Source organism: Carassius gibelio, chromosome B1, assembly GCF_023724105.1.
Source record: "Carassius gibelio isolate Cgi1373 ecotype wild population from Czech Republic chromosome B1, carGib1.2-hapl.c, whole genome shotgun sequence".
In the NCBI taxonomy this organism is placed as follows: Eukaryota; Metazoa; Chordata; class Actinopteri; order Cypriniformes; family Cyprinidae; genus Carassius; species Carassius gibelio.
In genome coordinates this window covers 35,140,499-35,162,155 of record NC_068396.1, presented here as the reverse complement: position 1 = coordinate 35,162,155, position 21,657 = coordinate 35,140,499, and the positions used below count along the sequence as shown (strand labels likewise).

Sequence of the window (21,657 nt, the reverse complement as noted above, 5' to 3'; positions counted from 1 at the left end):
AGAAGCAAACTCATTGCATTTGCTGTCTGATAGCATATCAGTGGGAATCTGACTTGGGGGGTTTGTCAGTCTCTCAACAGTGGCAAAAAGAGTACGAGTGTTATTTAAGTTACTGTTTATAAGGTTTGAGAAGAAGTTCTGTCTAGCTGTGGCTAGTTTCACATTAAAAGCATGAAGGATGTCTTTATAGATGCTATAGTGAATTTCAAGTTTCGTCTTCCTCCACATCCGCTCGGCTTTTCTGCATTGTCTTTTCATAGTCTGAACTTCTGTTGATCTTCTCCAAACTGATTTCTGTCTGTTTGTTTTCTTACTGACTATTATTGGTGCAATATCATCAATAGCATTCTTTACTTTTGAGTTGAAGGAATCAAGGAGAATATCAACAGAGTCTGCAGAAATGCTTGGTGTTAAAGATATAGCCTCCATAAATTGTACACTTGTGTTCTCATTTATGCATCTCCTTCTGACAGAGACAGATCTAGATTCAGTGGTAGCAGAGATCAATATATCAAAGAAAATACAGAAGTGATCAGATAGTGCTACGTCCTTAATAACAATGGATGAAATGTTTAGACCCCTACTGATGATTAGATCCAGAGTGTGTCCACCTTTGTGTGTGGGTCCATGCACATGCTGAATCAGGTCAAAAGTGTTTAAAACCGTTATCATTTCTTTTGTAGTTTTGTTTTCTGCATTATCTATGTGAATATTAAAATCCCCTGCAATTGCAAAACAGTCAAACTCTGAGGAAATTATTGATAACATTTCTGTGACCTCTTCAACAAAGGCTGGAGAGTATTTTGGAGGCCTGTAAATAATAATAAACAGAATGCGTGGAGCACCTTTCAGCACAATCCCTAGATATTCAAAAGACAATGAATATCTTTTTCAGATTAATCAGATCAATCAGATTAATATAATGTTCAACTTCATGGATTAAAAGTACAAAACAAGAACATTTATGAACATTTATGAATTTAAGAACAAACATTTATGAATGTGAAATTTTGCCAAAAGTATTAAAAAATTATAATGAAGTATGTTTTTTTAATTTACTTTGACTTTTATGAAAAACAAAAAAATAACATTCTTCCACAATAAGGCAAAGTCTTTATAAATATGGTCAATGATGAATCTGTTGAGGTTTTGCCAAAATGTTCTGGTGTGTGGGCAATACCAAAATAGGTGCAAAACAGTTTCAGGGTGGTCTTCACAAAAAGAACAGTTTGTATTGATGTCCCTTTTAAATTGAATCATGTAATGATTAGCAGGTGAATACCTGTGAATTATTCTGAAAGATACTTCTTTCACCTTGTGTACTAATAAATATCTGTGAGGAATCATGCAAACCTTTTTCCAGTCAATGTCATTTACAAATCGGTTCCAATAAAATGTAACATTTGGAATAGAAACAATCTCTTTCTGAAATATTGCACGAATGTTCTTATTATGGAAGTTGGGAAAAAAAACTATTCTTCCAACTGGTGAGTCAGCCACATCAGGGAGGGAGACAGAAGTAGGTGAAAGTCTGCTAGTATACTTAAAAAGCATGATTGTGCCTGATGGAATGGCATCAAATACAATTGCAAATTCTTTCAGTGTAACAGGAATGTTATATGTTGATAGATATTCTCTATAGGAGAAAAGTCACCCTTCTGCATTAAATAACTGGTCCACCAGCAGAATCTGATTACATACCCAACTCTCAAAATAAAAAGATTTGTTCTTATATAAAATATCTCTGTTATTCCAAATTAGATACCTGTGGGGTGAGACGTTATGCTTGTAAATAAGAGAACAAGTTAAAAGGACCTGCTTATGAAAAGTGGACAGTTTTACAGGGAGTTTTTCTACATTGTAGTTACAATTCAAAATAAAGTCCAGGCCACCAAAACAAGAGAATATATAATAGGGAATAAAATTCCAAATCGAAACAAGGGTTTTTAAGAAAATGCTTATCCCAATTAATCTTAAAGATATTATTTAGAGTATTGAAGTCCAAAAAATTGAGCCCACCAGATTCATATTTATTCATAACAACACTTTTTTTGAAATAGTGGATACGATTTTTCCAGATGAAGTCAAAAAGCATTTTATCAATGTCTTTACAGATTTTACTGTCCAAATGTAAAGAGAGAGCTGCCTATGTAATATATCCCTTCAGCCTTGGCAATGGGGATATCCCTTCAGCCTTGGCAAGCGACACTCTGCATTTTAGAGATAAGTCCCTTTGTAACCACTGGTTCAGTTTGTTCTGAGTTTTTTTAATGATTGGAGAAAAATTTAACTGACATCTAATTTTCTGATCTTTAGAGATAATAATACCCAAGTACGTTACTTCTTTCTTGATCGGAATAGTTTGTATATCAGTCTTTTAAAGGCAGCAGCTCACATTAATTAATATTTAGGCATAAATCAGAGGCCTCTGAAAACTGGTTTATTACTCGAATGGTGACAGGGTATCTGGCTTGCATATTTTTAAAAGATTGTGGTATCAACAGCAAGCTGACTAATGATGATATCCCTACCGGCAATAGAGATTCCTTGTATAGCACTATTACATACATAAGTTGTGAGAATCTGTGTACAAAGTAGAAACAAATAAGGGGAAATTGGGCAACCCTGACGAATGCCCCGTTCAAGAAAAAATCTAGGGGAAGTTCCATTTTTCAGTTTTATAGAGCTATTGCCATTAGCATATATATATATATATATATATATATATATATATATATATATATATATATATATATATATATATATATATATATATATATATATATATATATTTGCTGAAAAAGTCCCCAAAACCAAATTTCTCTAAAAATAGAAAAATAAATTGGTGCTCCCTTTCAGTCGGTCACGTTCGACGTTACAAATGGGATCTCGCCCACGAGCCCAATCACCTTTGAGTGGTACAAAACGAGCCCCGCAGAGCGGGTATATAAGGGGCAACGCGAGCAACTCGCATTCAAGCTTTCGCTTTTGAGCCGGGCACATCGCTTGCTGCAATCACCGGAGTGTTACAAGCAAGAGCTGGTGTTGGTGTGACGGCGCGATTCAGCGGTTCGTATGGGTTTCCTGCGACAGCTCCCATGTTCCCCTGAGCGCTTCAATACCCCTAAAAGAGCAATTTCTCTCACAAAAGAGATACGGCCGATTTGCATCTTTTTAAAGATGTCATTTCGCCCGTGTGTTTCTTGGTGCGGTCGATACATCGCTCCTCGTGACGGTTACGATTGCTGTGTCGCGTGTCTAGGCTTCCAGCACGCTGAGACTGCGTTCGTGGGTGGCTTATGTTCTCATTGCGGGGACATGACCATCTCGGCGTTGAGATTGAGACTCACGAGGGGCTCATGAAGAGGACCGTATGTCGATTGCCGCATCACAAGGCGGGCTTGAGTTCTCGGGAGATGAGGGTTTGGCTGTGTTGCCTCCCTCGGGATTGCCAAGGTTGTCCGAGTCCGATCCCGAGCTGACGGCTGTGCTTTCCCGGGCAGCGGAGAGCATCAGGCTTGAGTGGAATCCTCTGTCCTGTCCCGAGCGCTTCAGGCTGGATGATTGGTTCCTGGGGGCTGCTCATGCGGATTGCCAGCACCCCCATCTGGTTCCTTTCTTCCCGGAAGTGCAACATGAAGTAACTAGTTCATGGAAGGCACCTTTAACTGCCTGAAACCGTTCTGGTTCTTCCTCCACCTTCACTGCTCTCGATGGCGGGGCGGCCAAGGGGTATGCTGGGATTCCCCCGGAGGAGCGCTCTGGCGCTTATCAGGCCAAGCTGCTCTGGCAGCTGCACGAGGGCAGTGCTGACCCAGGGGTTTTGCAGGAGGTGCGCACTGCTACCGACCTCGCTCTCCGGGCGACGAAGGTCACTGCGCACTCCTTGGGTCAAGTGATTACCACTTTGGTGGTCCAGGACCGCCACCTATGGCTGAACCTGGCAGACATGAGGGAAGTCTGATCGGGCTCAGCTCCTCAACTCCCCGGTCTCCCAGGATGGCCTCTTCGGCGATGCGGTATAGAGGTTTGCCCAGCAGTTCTCTGCCGCCCAGAAGCAGTCTGAGGCTATCACACAGATCCTGCCCCGGCTGGCCCACTGCTGCTTCCATCCTGCCGCCAGCGCAACCGCTTCAGCCTGCTCATCGCCGAGGTTGCCCCCCTGCGGCGCAACCCGTCTCTGCCCCTAAGCCTGCCAAACGCCAGGCCAAGCAGCGTTCCTGAGACGGGCGATCCGGAGTTGGAGACATCAGCCCATCAGGAGATGATAGCAGGACCACTCCTTCCCCTGGAGGAAGGCCGGGGGAGAATCCTTTGTTCTCATTTTCTTTTTTTTGGTCCCAAGAGGCCACGAACGACAGATGGCGACGTGCTTCCTCACCGCTCTCGTTCTCCTCTCCTCTTGCCAGTTTCCATGCAAAGACGGCTCAAGAACGCTTCATCTTCTCATGCCCTCTTTGCTACTTGGAGTCAGACGAGTGCCCGCCCTCGCCCCTGCTAAGGGATGCTATGCCTCCCATGCCGGGGCTGTCTGCTCCACCACACTGCCCCACTGTGGGTATGCCTGTAGTCCCCTTGACCCCACTGGTTCGGTTCCTGGGAGCCTGGCTAGAGCTCCCCAGGCCTTCCCGCTGGCTCATCTGGACGCTCAGGCTTGGCTACGCGATTCAGTTCGCCTGGCGTCCCCTCAGGTTTCGGGTAGTCCACGCGACGATGGTGAGCAAAGATGCCCCTGTCATGCGCGTGGAGCTTGCGGACCTGCTCCTCCTCCTCCCTGATCTTGCACAATGTCTGTGCAAGAAGGCTCACTGGGGGAAGCGCATACTTGTGCAGGCCCAGCGGCCAGCTGTGTTCCCTCGGTCAGGGAGTAAAACAACTGGCAGCAGACATGTCTATGCTTTGGAGGCTCAATCTGCCTTCCCCTCAGCAAGTCCCCTCTTGGGACCTTGCAGTGGTCCTATCAGCACTGCAGAGAGCTCCCTTCAAACCCTTGCTCTTAGTAGAGCTAAAGTTTTCTCTTTGAAAACTGCGCTCCTGACGGCTTTGGCTTCGGTGAAGAGGGTCGGGGACCTGCAGGCATTTTCAGTTGACGAAGCGTGCCTGGAATTCGGGCCGGCTAACTCTCACGTTATCTTGAGACCCCGCCCTGGGTGCATGCCCAAAGGTAGAGCTGCGGGCTGGGCGACACCTAACACATTCGCAAGATTTTATGATATCTGTGTAGAGCCCGTGTCCTCCCGGGTTCTCGCCCCTTCGGACCAGTAAGGACCAGCTCGGTGTCAATCCGCTTTCTGCGCCATTCCACTCCACGGACTGGATGTGTGCGCTATTCCCCGCAGGTGAGTTCCTCAGTCAGAACCCTGGGTTCCTCCAGCACTGCTGATGTCCAACACTTGCCATGTGTGGGACTAGGTGCCTCCATGTGTCGTGATTCCCCTTTCTGGGTAATCCCACGTGTGTATGTCCACAGTAAGTCTCTCCACAGGATGTGTCTTTCCCTTGGCAAGCCCCTTGCCAGCTCTGTCGAAACTTCCACCCTGCGGGCTGGGTACCTCAGAGTTCTTATGTATCACCACCTTGGTAGATACCTGCCTTCTGTAAGTCCTCCCACGGGCAGGCAGCCGGCTAGCATATGTCCAGCTGGAATATGCTACCCAGTGTATTCTGTGTGAGCTATAGGCCCCCACTCGTGCTGGCCTCACGATAGGGTGCTATCACTCACACGGGTCGCTGGAAGACAGCCATATGGTGTTTTGTAAGGGACCCCATTCGTAACATCGAGCGTGACCGACTGAAAGGGAACGTCTTGGTTACGTATGTAACAGAGTAGTTACGTCCCCTTGCCACATCCCTGTTCCGCTGAACGGCCGGGTCACTGGCTCGGCTCCTCAGTGAAGACTTGAATGCGAGTTGCTCGCTTTGCTCCTTATATACCCGCTCTGCGGGGCGGAGCTCGCGATGCAAATTCCGCAGACCAAGGTACTTTGTGTACCATTGGCTCGTTTTGTACCACTCTAAGGTGATTGAGCTCTTGGGCGAGATCCCATTCGTAACGTCTCCCTTCCCTCCTTCAGGAAACGAGGGTTACATACGTAACCAAGACGTTCTATTGTATCAAAGGCCTTGTAGAAGTCTAAGAGGAGGATGAAGCTATCTTCAGATATTAAGTCAGAGTAGTCAAGAATATCTAATACTAGTCTAATATTATTAGAGATATGCATGTTTCTCATAAAGCCTGATTGCGTCTCATCTATAATAGTGTCAAGAGTTTCTTTAATTCTACTGGCAAATATTGACGCCATTATTTTGTAATCATTGTTTAGCAGATAAATGGCTCTCCAGCTGTCAATAAAGAGCGGATCTTTCCAAGAATTGGGAATCAGTGTGACCAGCCCTTGAGTGAGGCTAGGAGGAAGGGAATCATTCTCTATACCCCCCTTCCTTAAATCTTGCCCTGGAGGTCCAATGCACTGCAGTGTTTAGCTCCGACCCTGATCAACCTCACCTGTCTGGGATTCTCTAATGATCCCAAAGACATTAATTGGCATTGATTAGCATGCTCAGGCGTGTTTGATTAGGGTTAGAGCTAAACTCTGCAGGAAAGTGGATCTCAAGGTCCAGATTTGAGGATCCCTGCTCTATACTATCCATAAAAACCTGTAATAAAAATGGGGCCAAAAGTTCTGAGAATGCCTTGTAAAATTCTGCAGTTAACCCGTTAGTGCCAAGGGATTTATTGTTTTTAAGTTGAGCAATCGAATCAGTGTGACCTCTGCCAATGTAAGAGGGGTGTCACAATAATTTTTGTCTGCCTCATCAATCTTTCTTACATTATTTATTGAGTTAAGAAAATGAGATGTAACTTCTTTATTATATTTTGTGCTGTATGAATTGCTATAGAATTTTGAACAAAAATCTGAAATTAATTTAGCATCATCAGTAACGACCCATTAATATTTAACTTTTAGATGGAATTAATTTTAGATGGGTATCTTTCAAGATGGAGAAATTAAGCAGAATTTTGCTCCCCCTCCTCCAGCCATATTTTTCTAGACCTTAAGAAGGCTCCCTCTGCTTTTTGTCGATATAATTTGTCTAATTTGTTTTGGAGTTGTAAAAGAAGTAGCCTATCCTCCTCTGAAACTTCCTCGGGTGGTCTCTGATAAAATGAGGAAATTGTATTTATTACTTTATCTTCTTCTGCTCTTTTAGCTTTGGCAATAGAAGTTCCATACTGTCTCAAGAATTTCCCAGACTCGAACTTAAGCAATTCCCAGTTAGTGCTGTAGGATTTTTCCTTTTTAGCCTTGTTGTAAAAATGAGTTATTTATCTAATAATTTCAGCCTTAACCTTTTCATGTTTTAATAGGGAATTGTTTAATTTCCAGTAGCAAGATCTATAAAATGTATTAGATACACTAAATTGAATGTTTATATGAATTGCTCTATGGTCAGTAAGGGGTGTGGCATGGATATTAACTGTAACTTTCTCTTTATCAATGTTACTGGATAATAGCCAGAAATCAATATGAGACTGGCTGGATCCTGACCTGTTGCTCCAAGTAAAGGATCTTCCATCAGGAAATTTCTCTCTCCATACATCTACAATGTTAAATCTTCCCATTAGTCTTTTAATGTTTGTGCTGATGGATGAGGGCCACCCAGGGGGCCACCTATCAATAGCATTATCTAGGGCAATATTAAAATCTCTGCCAATTAAAATTAAAGAGTTTGGGTATCTGGTGAGCCAAAATGTAATTCTTTCCTCTATTGAATCAAGTAATTTATCATTTTTCAAGTTTATTATTGTAGCCATAAATATTAATAATTATGCTATAAATGTTGTCAACTCTAATTATAAGACATATGTAGTGCCCTAGAGAGTCACAGTCTGAGTGTAAGACATCACCTGAGAAAGTATTTTTACGTGTGATTACTCCAGCAGATCTCTCTGAGCCTTGAGATAACCAAATATCGTTAGCCCATTGAGATTTCCAAAAATTGACATCAGCAGATGTGGAATGACTCTTTTTTAAAAAAAAAAAAAAATCAGTACGAAGTTGTCTGGCAAATAAAAATAAGGCTTTCCTTTTACAAATCTTACTTAGTCCCCTGGCATTTAAAGAAACAATAGATAAAGACAAAGTTATTAACGAACACAAACAAGGAATAAACTAGAAAATGATCAATAACCAGGTAGTTAGAAGGGTAATACCGGATAAGGAGACAAAGCTCTGCTTCATATAAGACAACAACAACAAAAAAACGGTGGAAAAAATTTATAGTTTCGGCCAACTAAAAAGCGCAACATTCCTAAACAGCTGCCTCGTTTATTAAACGTTCTATTAAAAAAACATATAAAAGAAATGGCAGCATTTCGTAAATTAAAGTGCCTTTTTAAAGTCCTAGTAACAGTCCAACAAAAACTATAACATTACAATATCAAGCAGCAGGCAAGTCCGTATCTTAGGTGGGCAGGGGGCTTCTGATCCATTGACAAATCCGCGACCACCAACCAAGAAGACTGGTTTGCCCTCCTCTCTTGCTTTTTTAGTCACTGGCCAAAGTCTGCTTCTTCGTTCTCGGTCTCATCAGCCAGCTTATTATTTTCCTCCGGCAGAACACCCTGACAGACCTCGATGGCCTTCTTTCATACATTTTCTTTTTCTGATTCTTCAACTCCATTAAGTCTAGGGTTCCATCTCCGGGAGTATCTCTCTAACACCGAGACCCTTTGCTGACATGTGTCTATTCGTTTTTCTTTTGCCATTTTCACCTCGAGTGTACACACTTTGCTTTTTACATCCTTGATCTCTGCACACACAAAGTCAATTGTCTTTTTAAGACCTTCAATTTTAAGTGCATTTGTACTCACCATGCTTTCAATGTTGTCTGACTGCGTGTTTATCAGAGCTGAGAGGCTAGCTATGATATCGTTGGAGTTGGTTTGTTCAGATCCGACTGAGTACATAATTTTCTTCGGTGCTGGCGACTTACTGGGAGTGACAGGAAGTATTGGAAATTAATCCATAAAGACTTCTGCAGTGGCGAGGCAGGAAAGTGTAGGTATAAACGTGACAGTTATCAACTAAAATATTGCCAGCCTTAAGAGTAATGTTGCTAGCATCTGGATTTAGCTTTTCCTTTCGCGTTGGTTTGGTATTGCTCAATATCTCGTTTTACGAGTGCTGTAGTATTTATAAAACAAAATAATAGTGCTTGGCGAGATAATACATCTAATTTTACCATTCCCAAAACTTTCTTTGCAGAGCTCGGTAAAAAGCGCCTACTCACTCGGCCATCTTGGCATCCATCCGCGCTCATTAAGTTGTACCAGAGACAGTTTATAAGAAACATGTCACTTCCTCAATCCTAAATACAACTATATAAGGAAAATCCGTAACGGTAAAGATGGCGGTTGTGTGCACATGTCCTGCCCCTCCCGCTGGAAAGCCAATCATCTGCTTTTAACAGTCAAGCTGGGAAACATTTAAGCCTATCGTCTGGTTCCAATGACATATGCGCACAGTTGAGGAACCCTTGCGCATGCGTAATAAAGGTATAACCTGAGGGGGAAAAGGCATTTTAAACCTTATTTTAAGTCATCAACTTTTTTCAGCGATTTTTATCATATTTCACTGCTGTTTCTATACATGCTGTTTTTATGTCCCGGTCACCAGTGAAAGTGCAGTTCTGACTCTCTGCCCATTCATTTAGAGGGGACCTGGTCTTGTTATTCTGAAATAGCTGCCCGGAGGCGTTGCCAAGATGGCGGCCGAGTGGCACGACTTGCCTGAAAGGACTTTGGTTGAACTTATTGAAACTTATGTAAACAAAGTATGCTACCCACTCATTTGATTATGCCTTTTCGTTGCAGCATGAAACGTTTTGTTCATCATTTAATCAGTCATTTATTTATCTCATTAACTTAAGTCTTTGAGGACTTGAAGATGTGCTCGTGACTTCTAGTAATCCTGAAGACACTGAGTAGCATGTTCATGTGTGTTTGACTTAGGGTTGGAGCTAAACCAAGCCTAGACTTTTGGGGAAGTCGTGGCCTAATGTTTAGAGGGTTGGACTCCCAATCGAAGGGTTGTGAGTTCTAGTCTCGGGCTGGATGGAATTGTAGGTGGGGGTAGTGCATTAACAGTTCTCTTTCCACCTTCAATACCACGACTTAGGTGCCCTTGAGCAAGGCATCGAACCCCCAACTGCTCCCCGGGCGCCGCAGCATAAATGGCTGCCCACTGCTCCGGGTGTGTGCTCACAGTGTGTGTGTCTATGTGTGTGTTCACTGCTCTGTGTGTGTGCATTTCGGATGGGTTAAATGCAGAGCACAAATTCTGAGTATGGGTCACCATACTTGGCTGAATGTCACTTCACTTCACTAAACTCTGCAGGGCTCCGGCCCTCCAGGATCTGAACACGCTAAAGTCAAGTGTAGTTCTCGTGTTTCTCTTTTCTTAATGATGTTGATTGTTAACAACGTGACACTGTGAATTGACTTGTGGCTCAATGCTTCTAGTAGTGCTCAGTGTCCTGGTATATGTGTGTAAATATACCATGTTAAATGTGCCAACACATAGTTATCATCTTATCTGTTTTCTTGGCTTGTTTTGCCATAACAAATGTGTTTTATAAACACAGTTCGGGCCCGCTCTTCCTCACCGGGCCCTTGGAATCGTCCTAACCTTTAGCCCCATCATCTTTTGTTTCGAGAAGTGATCAGTATCCTGGTATATGTGTGCAAATATCCTGTCACGCTAGGACTGCAAAGTGTTTAATTTGAAGCAGGAAATACAGTTGGAGTGGCTTTATTGCATCAGACATAAGTCGCTGCTCACAGCTGATTGGTCCAGTGTGGTATCTTTTGAAAAGATTTATAAACACAAACAAATTAAGAAAAACTGGTATAAGAAATGAAGATACTAACTAAAGCAAGCACTAACCATCCATTTTTGCTTTGCTACTGCAGTGTAATTTATCTGCAATTAAAATGTAAAGTTAGAGAGTAAAGCCTCACGATAGGGTGCTATCACTCACACGGGTCGCTGGAAGACAGCCATGTGGCGTTTTGTAAGGGACCCAATTCGTAACATCGAGCGTGACCGACTGAAAGGGAACGTCTTGGTTACGTATGTAACGGAGACGTTATGTCCCCTTGCCACATCGCTGTTCCGCTGAACGGCCGGGTCACTGGCTCGGCTCCTCAGTGAAGACTTGAATGCGAGTTGCTCGCGTTGCTCCTTATATACCCGCTCTGCGGGGCGGAGCTCGCGATGCAAATTCCGCAGACCAAGGTACTTTGTGTACCATTGGCTCGTTTTGTACCACTCTAAGGTGATTGAGCTCTTGGGCGAGATCCCATTCATAACGTCTCCCTTCCGTCCTTCATATAAAAGAAATGGCAGCATTTCATAAATTAAAGTGCCTTTTTAAAGTCCTAGTAACAGTCCAACAAAAACTATAACATTACAATATCAAGCAGCAGGCAAGTCCGTATCTTAGGTGGGCAGGGAGACTTCTGATCCGTTGACAAATCCGCGACCACCAACCAAGAAGGCTGGTTTGCCCTCCTCTCTGGCTTTTTTAGTCACTGGCCAAAGTCTGCTTCTTCGTTCTCGGTCTCATCAGCCAGCTTATTATTTTCCTCCGGCAGAACACCCTGACAGACCTCGATGGCCTTCTTTCATACATTTTCTTTTTCTGATTCTTCAACTCCATTAAGTCTAGGGTTCCATCTCCGGGAGTATCTCTCTAACACCGAGACCCTTTGCTGACATGTGTCTATTCGTTTTTCTTCTTTTGCCATTTTCACCTCGAGTGTACACACTTTGCTTTTTACATCCTTGATCTCTGCACACACAAAGTCAATTGTCTTTTTAAGACCTTCAATTTTAAGTGCATTGGTACTCACCATGCTTTCAATGTTGTCTGACTGCGTGTTTATCAGAGCTGAGAGGCTAGCTATGATATCGTTGGAGTTGGTTTGTTCAGATCCGACTGAGTACATAATTTTCTTCGGTGCTGGCGACTTACTGGGAGTGACAGGAAGCATTGGAAATGAATCCATAAAGACTTCTGCAGTGGCGAGAGGCAGGAAAGTGTAGGTATAAACGTGACAGTTATCAACTAAAATATTGCCAGCCTTAAGAGTAATGTTGCTAGCATCTGGATTTAGCTTTTCCTTTCGCGTTGGTTTGGTATTGCTCAATATCTCGTTTTACGAGTGCTGTAGTATTTATGAAAACAAAATAATAGTGCTTGGCGAGATAATACATCTAATTTTACCATTCCCAAAACTTTCTTTGCAGAGCTCGGTAAAAAGCGCCTACTCACTCGGCCATCTTGGCATCCATCCGCGCTCATTAAGTTGTACCAGAGACAGATTATAAGAGACATGTCACTTCCTCAATCCTAAATACAACTATATAAGGAAAATCCGTAACGGCAAAGATGGCGGTTGTGTGCACATGTCCTGCCCCTCCCGCTGGAAAGCCAATCATCTGCTTTTAACAGTCAAGACAGGAAACATTTAAGCCTATCGTCTGGTTCCAATGACATATGCGCACAGTTGAGGAACCCTTGCGCATGCGTAGTAAAGGTATAACCTGAGGGGGAAAAGGCATTTTAAACCTTATTTTAAGTCATCAACTTTTTTCAGCGATTTTTATCATATTTCACTGCTGTTTCTATACATGCTGTTTTTATGTCCCGGTCACCAGTGAAAGTGCAGTTCTGACTCTCTGCCCATTCATTTAGAGGGGACCTGGTCTTGTTATTCTGAAATAGCTGCCCGGAGGCATTGCCAAGATGGCGGCCGAGTGGCACGACTTGCCTGAAAGGACTTTTTATTGAAACTTATGTAAACAAAGTATGCTACCCACTCATTTGATTATGCCTTTTCGTTGCAGCATGAAACATTTTGTTCATCATTTAATCAGTCATTTAATTATCTCATTAACTTTAACTCTTTGAGGACTTGAAGATGTGCTCGTGACTTCTAGTAATCCTGAAGACACTGAGTAGCATGTTCATGTGTGTTTGACTTAGGGTTGGAGCTAAACCAAACCTAGACTTTTGGGGAAGTCGTGGCCTAATGGTTAGAGGGTTGGACTCCCAATCGAAGGGTTGTGAGTTCTAGTCTCGGGCTGGATGGAATTGAAGGTGGGGATAGTGCATTAACAGTTCTCTCTCCACCTTCAATACCACGACTTAGGTGCCCTTGAGCAAGGCATCGAACCCCCAACTGCTCCCCGGGCGCCGCAGCATAAATGGCTGCCCACTGCTCCGGGTGTGTGCTCACAGTGTGTGTGTGTGTGTGTGTGTGTTCACTGCTCTGTGTGTGTGCATTTCGGATGGGTTAAATGCAGAGCACAAATTCTGAGTATGGGTAACCATACTTGGCTGAATGTCACTTCACTTCACTAAACTCTGCAGGGCTCCGGCCCTCCAGGATCTGAACACGCTAAAGTCAAGTGTAGTTCTCGTGTTTCTCTTTTCTTAATGATGTTGATTGTTAACAACGTGACACTGTGAATTGACTTGTGGCTCAATGCTTCTAGTAGTGCTCAGTGTCCTGATATATGTGTGTAAATATACCATGTTAAATGTGCCAACACATAGTTATCATCTTATCTGTTTTCTTGGCTTGTTTTGCCATAACAAATGTGTTTTATAAACACAGTTCGGGCCCGCTCTTCCTCACCGGGCCCTTGGAATCGTCCTAACCTTTAGCCCCATCATCTTTTGTTTCAAGAAGTGATCAGTATCCTGGTATATGTGTGCAAATATCCTGTCACGCTAGGACTGCAAAGTGTTTAATTTGAAGCAGGAAATACAGGTGGAGTGGCTTTATTGCATCAGATATAAGTCGCTGCTCACAGCTGATTGGTCCAGTGTGGTATCTTTTGAAAAGATTTATAAACACAAACAAATTAAGAAAAACAGGTATAAGAAATGAAGATACTAACTAAAGCAAGCACTAACCATCCATTTTTGCTTTGCTACTGCAGTTTAATTTATCTGCAATTAAAATGTAAAGTTAGAGAGTAAAGCCTCACGATAGGGTGCCATCACTCACACGGGTCGCTGGAAGACAGCCATGTGGCGTTTTGTAAGGGACCCAATTCGTAACATCGAGCGTGACCGACTGAAAGGGAACGTCTTGGTTACGTATGTAACGGAGACGTTACGTCCCCTTGCCACATCGCTGTTCCGCTGAACGGCCGGGTCACTGGTACATAATTAGTACATAATTTTCTTCGGTGCTGGCGACTTACTGGGAGTGACAGGAAGCATTGGAAATTAATCCATAAAGACTTCTGCAGTGGCGAGAGGCAGGAAAGTGTAGGTATAAACGTGACAGTTATCAACTAAAATATTGCCAGCCTTAAGAGTAATGTTGCTAGCATCTGGATTTAGCTTTTCCTTTCGCGTTGGTTTGGTATTGCTCAATATCTCGTTTTACGAGTGCTGTAGTATTTATGAAAACAAAATAATAGTGCTTGGCGAGATAATACATCTAATTTTACCATTCCCAAAACTTTCTTTGCAGAGCTCGGTAAAAAGCGCCTACTCACTCAGCCATCTTGGCATCCATCCGCGCTCATTAAGTTGTACCAGAGACAGATTATAAGAGACATGTCACTTCCTCAATCCTAAATACAACTATATAAGGAAAATCCGTAACGGCAAAGATGGCGGTTGTGTGCACATGTCCTGCCCCTCCCGCTGGAAAGCCAATCATCTGCTTTTAACAGTCAAGCTGGGAAACATTTAAGCCTATCGTCTGGTTCCAATGACGTATGCGCACAGTTGAGGAACCCTTGCGCATGCGTAGTAAAGGTATAACCTGAGGGGGAAAAGGCATTTTAAACCTTATTTTAAGTCATCAACTTTTTTCAGCAATTTTTATCATATTTCACTGCTGTTTCTATACATGCTGTTTTTATGTCCCGGTCACCAGTGAAAGTGCAGTTCTGACTCTCTGCCCATTCATTTAGAGGGGACCTGGTCTTGTTATTCTGAAATAGCTGCCCGGAGGCATTGCCAAGATGGCGGCCGAGTGGCACGACTTGCCTGAAAGGACTTTGGTTGAACTTATTGAAACTTATGTAAACAAAGTATGCTACCCACTCATTTGATTATGCCTTTTCGTTGCAGCATGAAACGTTTTGTTCATCATTTAATCAGTCATTTAATTATCTCATTAACTTTAACTCTTTGAGGACTTGAAGATGTGCTCGTGACTTCTAGTAATCCTGAAGACACTGAGTAGCATGTTCATGTGTGTTTGACTTAGGGTTGGAGCTAAACCAAGCCTAGACTTTTGGGGAAGTCGTGGCCTAATGGTTAGAGGGTTGGACTCCCAATCGAAGGGTAGTGAGTTCTAGTCTCGGGCTGGATGGAATTGTAGGTGGGGGTAGTGCATTAACAGTTCTCTCTCCACCTTCAATACCATGACTTAGGTGCCCTTGAGCAAGGCATCGAACCCCCAACTGCTCCCCGGGTGCCGCAGCATAAATGGCTGCCCACTGCTCCGGGTGTGTGCTCACAGTGTGTGTGTGTGTTCACTGCTCTGTGTGTGTGCATTTCGGATGGGTTAAATGCAGAGCACAAATTCTGAGTATGGGTAACCATACTTGGCTGAATGTCACTTCACTTCACTAAACTCTGCAGGGCTCCGGCCCTCCAGGATCTGAACACGCTAAAGTCAAGTGTAGTTCTCGTGTTTCTCTTTTCTTAATGATGTTGATTGTTAACAACGTGACACTGTGAATTGACTTGTGGCTCAATGCTTCTAGTAGTGCTCAGTGTCCTGGTATATGTGTGTAAATATACCATGTTAAATGTGCCAACACATAGTTATCATCTTATCTGTTTTCTTGGCTTGTTTTGCCATAACAAATGTGTTTTATAAACACAGTTCGGGCCCGCTCTTCCTCACCGGGCCCTTGGAATCGTCCTAAACTTTAGCCCCATCATCTTTTGTTTCGAGAAGTAATCAGTATCCTGGTATATGTGTGCAAATATCCTGTCACTCTAGGACTGCAAAGTGTTTAATTTGAAGCAGGAAATACAGGTGGAGTGGCTTTATTACATCAGACATAAGTCGCTGCTCACAGCTGATTGGTCCAGTGTGGTATCTTTTGAAAAGATTTATAAACACAAACAAATTAAGAAAAACAGGAATAAGAAATGAAGATACTAACTAAAGCAAGCACTAACCATCCATTTTTGCTGTGCTACTGCAGTGTAATTTATCTGCAATTAAAATGTAAAGTTAGAGAGTAAAGCCTCACGATAGGGTGCTATCACTCACACGGGTCGCTGGAAGACAGCCATGTGGCGTTTTGTAAGGGACCCCATTCGTAACATCGAGCGTGACCGACTGAAAGGGAACGTCTTGGTTACGTATGTAACGGAGACGTTACGTCCCCTTGCCACATCGCTGTTCCGCTGAACTGCCGGGTCACTGGCTCGGCTCCTCAGTGAAGACTTGAATGCGAGTTGCTCGCATTGCTTCTTATATACCCGCTCTGCGGGGCGGAGCTCGCGATGCAAATTCCGCAGACCAAGGTACTTTGTGTACCATTGGCTCGTTTTGTACCACTCTAAGGTGATTGAGCTCTTGGGCGAGATCCCATTCGTAACGTCTCCCTTCCCTACTTCATATAAAAGTAATGGCAGCATTTCGTAAATTAAAGTGCCTTTTTAAAGTCCTAGTAACAGTCCAACAAAAACTATAACATTACAATATCAAGCAGCAGGCAAGTCCGTATCTTAGGTGGGCAGGGAGACTTCTGATCCGTTGACAAATCCGCGACCACCAACCAAGAAGGCTGGTTTGCCCTCCTCTCTGGCTTTTTTAGTCACTGGCCAAAGTCTGCTTCTTCGTTCTCGGTCTCATCAGCCAGCTTATTATTTTCCTCCGGCAGAACACCCTGACAGACCTCGATGGCCTTCTTTCATACATTTTCTTTTTCTGATTCTTCAACTCCATTAAGTCTAGGATTCCATCTCCGGGAGTATCTCTCTAACACCGAGACCCTTTGCTGACATGTGTCTATTCGTTTTTCTTCTGTTGCCATTTTCACCTCGAGTGTACACACTTTGCTTTTTACATCTTTGATCTCTGCACACACAAAGTCAATTGTCTTTTTAAGACCTTCAATTTTAAGTTCATTGGTACTCACCATGCTTTCAATGTTGTTTGACTGCGTGTTTATCAGAGCTGAGAGGCTAGCTATGATATCGTTGGAGTTGGTTTGTTCAGATCCGACTGAGTACATAATTTTCTTCGGTGCTGGCGACTTACTGGGAGTGACAGGAAGCATTGGAAATTAATCCATAAAGACTTCTGCAGTGGCGAGAGGCAGGAAAGTGTAGGTATAAACGTGACAGTTATCAACTAAAATATTGCCAGCCTTAAGAGTAATGTTGCTAGCATCTGGATTTAGCTTTTCCTTTCGCGTTGGTTTGGTATTGCTCAATATCTCGTTTTACGAGTGCTGTAGTATTTATGAAAACAAAATAATAGTGCTTGGCGAGATAATACATCTAATTTTACCATTCCCAAAACTTTCTTTGCAGAGCTCGGTAAAAAGCGCCTACTCACTCGGCCATCTTGGCATCCATCCGCGCTCATTAAGTTGTACCAGAGACAGTTTATAAGAGACATGTCACTTCCTCAATCCTAAATACAACTATATAAGGAAAATCCGTAACGGCAAAGATGGCGGTTGTGTGCACATGTCCTGCCCCTTCCGCTGGAAAACCAATCATCTGCTTTTAACAGTCAAGCCGGGAAACATTTAAGCCTATCGTCTGGTTCCACTGACGTATGCGCACAGTTGAGGAACCCTTGCGCATGCGTAGTAAAGGTATAACCTGAGGGGGAAAAGGCATTTTAAACCTTATTTTAAGTCATCAACTTTTTTCAGCGATTTTTATCATATTTCACTGCTGTTTCTATACATGCTGTTTTTATGTCCCGGTCACCAGTGAAAGTGCAGTTCTGACTCTCTGCCCATTCATTTAGAGGGGACCTGGTCTTGTTATTATGAAATAGCTGCCCGGAGGCGTTGCCAAGATGGCGGCCGAGTGGCACGACTTGCCTGAAAGGACTTGGTTGTACTTATTGAAACTTATGTAAACAAAGTATGCTACCCACTCATTTGATTATGCCTTTTCGTTGCAGCATGAAACGTTTTGTTCATCATTTAATCAGTCATTTAATTATCTCATTAACTTTAACTCTTTGAGGACTTGAAGATGTGCTCGTGACTTCTAGTAATCCTGAAGACACTGAGTAGCATGTTCATGTGTGTTTGACTTAGGGTTGGAGCTAAACCAACCCTAGACTTTTGGGGAAGTCGTGGCCTAATGGCTAGAGGGTTGGACTCCCAATCGAAGGGTTGTGAGTTCTAGTCTCGGGCTGGATGGAATTGTAGGTGGGGGTAGTGCATTAACAGTTCTCTCTCCAACTTCAATACCATGACTTAGGTGCCCTTGAGCAAGGCATCGAACCCCCAACTGCTCCCTGGGCGCCGCAGCATAAATGGCTGTGTGTGTGCATTTTGGATGGGTTAAATGCAGAGCACAAATTCTGAGTATGGGTCACCATACTTGGCTGAATGTCACTTCACTTCACTAAACTCTGCAGGGCTCCGGCCCTCCAGGATCTGAACACGCTAAAGTCAAGTGTAGTTCTCGTGTTTCTCTTTTCTTAATGATGTTGATTGTTAACAACATGACACTGTGAATTGACTTGTGGCTCAATGCTTCTAGTAGTGCTCAGTGTCCTGGTATATGTGTGTAAATATACCATGTTAAATGTGCCAACACATAGTTATCATCTTATCTGTTTTCTTGGCTTGTTTTGCCATAACAAATGTGTTTTATAAACACAGTTCGGGCCCGCTCTTCCTCACCGGGCCCTTGGAATCGTCCTAACCTTTAGCCCCATCATCTTTTGTTTCGAGAAGTGATCAGTATCCTGGTATATGTGTGCAAATATCCTGTCACGCTAGGACTGCAAAGTGTTTAATTTGAAGCAGGAAATACAGGTGGAGTGGCTTTATTGCATCAGACATAAGTCGCTGCTCACAGCTGATTGGTCCAGTGTGGTATCTTTTGAAAAGATTTATAAACACAAACAAATTAAGAAAAACAGGTATAAGAAATGAAGATACTAACTAAAGCAAACACTAACCATCCATTTTTGCTTTGCTACTGCAGTGTAATTTATCTGCAATTAAAATGTAAAGTTGTGAAATGTTATGTGTGATGCTTGCATGAAAATTTTGAAAAACTAAAGTGAAACCCTAGTGAAACACTATCATCACATAAGTTCTCACCAATAGACAGTAACTGGTTCAGACTATACAAACCGGTCTGGGGAGTATTTCTGTTATTCAAAGCAACACCTCACAAAATACATAGCCTGTGGCGTTTAGGAGCTCATCACACATGTAGAAGTCGATGCAGGCCCTTTTATTTTTTCTGCTCCATGTGGATTTCTGCAAATGTTTGAATAAAATATAACTTTGAATATAAAGACACCAGCAAGATCAGCTATCAGCTGCTACAAATAAAAAGACTTTGTATTCACAGACGACAAGGTATGTATGTATTTTCTTTGGGGTGAATAGCTCTCTTGTCCGATATTAAATTATTATAATTATTACTTTATTATTATTATTATTATTAATATTTTTCTTATGTTTTTCTAATCCACACAAACTACTGTAGAATTAGGGACAAATATATATATATATATATATATATTTTTTTTTGTGTTGCTTGTTGAGATTTAACCATAATTCATAAATAACTACTGTACAATATACCACTGTCTTGTTATAATAATGCATGGTATTTAATGCTTCTCAGTTAATAATGTATTGTTCTAATATATGAGGCTTGTTATGATTATATTTGATAGATTTGATAAAAAAGCTAAAAACGGTGACACAATTATCCTTATCAAATAAAATATTTGTCTGTCTGTACATTGAATATCTAATTTTGGGATCAGGATGATTTTAAACCATGCAGCATTCATTTTGTTTCCACAGATTATATCAGTCCAGCCCTCTGATATCTTGAAACATCTGTTTATACAAAAAAGGAAGTGTTTCATCATGACAAGTAGCATGAGGTATCTGTCTATCTCACAACACTATAAGTAAAAAAAAAAAAAAGGCTTGTTTAGAGGTACTAATGTGAAAAATGCCATTTTTTTTTACACTTGACAAGTTGTATTTACTGTATTTTCATTTTAAGTATTTGCAACATGATAAATATAGTTATTTGAACATAAAGTTTTCTCAGAATAACCTCATGAAAATAAGGTGAACTTGATGTCTTCAATATCAAAGTTGATGTAATTTAACTATTTTACTTATTTTTTGAACTCACTTTAGTTGTATCTTTTTTCAGTGTATTTCAGTTTGCAACTTTTTGATTCCCATTTAATCCCCATTTTAATATAAATTAGTGCTGTCAATTGATTAATTGTGAAACTTTTGTATTAAATGAATTCAGTGCACACAGACTGAAGTAGTTTAAGTCTTTGGTTTTTTTAATTGTGATGATTTTGGCTCACATTTAACAAAACCCACCAATGCACTCTCAACAAATTAGCTTTTATTTTTATTCAACTGTTTTCCCTTATGAAAAAGAAGTTTATTCAAGTGTGCTATTAGTATACTTCTTTTAAACTAAAAATAGGAAAGTATACTTTGTTTATTTTTATGTACTTCTCAGAAATATACTTAAAATTACATATAAGTATACTTGACTTATACTTACAAAAATTCAAAATATATTTCAGCTATATACTTGTGCTCATAGAATCTGTGTTTTCATTGTTTTATGGTAAAGGGTGCTAGTACACATCTTCTGTACAGAATTTCCAAAAAAAAAAAAAAAAAAAGACACCAGATACTAACACATGGCCCTGTCCCAAATGGTACACTCCGGTCTTGTGGACTTACTCAGAGTCCACACTTTGGTGACATCATCTAGTGCAGACCTATAGGGCCCTTGGCACAAGTCCACAAGGGTGCATTGAGAGGTATTTTTGGGACATACTCGATCGTCATGCCGGAAATAACGGTCTGGTCTGGTTGCTTTTGCCACCTGGGCATTAAACAATATACACATGCTTATTTCAGTAATGTACAAAGTTTTAATAATACACAATGTTCCATTTGAACTAAGATTAAAATTTCAACACATAATAAGCATGTGCATGAGTTCCAGATTAATTTACAGGTTTAGCTATAAATACTAGGTTTACATATGACTCAGTATACACATAAGCCCTGACATTCAGTTCTATTTATTTAACGAATCATAATGCGATCGTATTATTCAATGCACTATTATTATGTTTGAGATATCAACCACTGGTCGATGACCATAATGTTTGTAAAAAACTGTAGGTAACAACTGGTAAAATGTACATCTAGGTCATAAAAACCATAATAATATCTACACTTCAATATTTTCTTCTCAGCCATGTCATCAATTGCTCTTGAGCGAAATCTCCTCCAATCCGTTGTCTGGTTGGCATTTCGTAAGGATTCCTGGGTAATTAAAGTGTGGGGAGCTTGCATCTATGGAAAACCGCTTCAAGGGTACAAAGGG

General features: G+C 41.9%; 2 protein-coding genes across 8 annotated transcripts in view; both read left to right on the top strand.

Annotated features, from left to right (window-relative positions):
* Positions 1–21,657, top strand: part of LOC127949407 (NACHT, LRR and PYD domains-containing protein 3) — a 156,056-nt gene that overhangs the window by 100,717 nt on the left and 33,682 nt on the right. The window lies entirely within an intron of this gene.
* LOC127948937 (glutathione hydrolase 1 proenzyme-like) overlaps positions 3,374–21,657 on the top strand; it is a 34,792-nt gene continuing 16,508 nt past the window's right edge. Inside the window, exon 1 of the mRNA XM_052545805.1 lies at positions 3,374–3,456. Coding sequence (XP_052401765.1) covers positions 3,374–3,456 — 83 coding nt within the window. The remainder of the gene's footprint in view (positions 3,457–21,657) is intronic.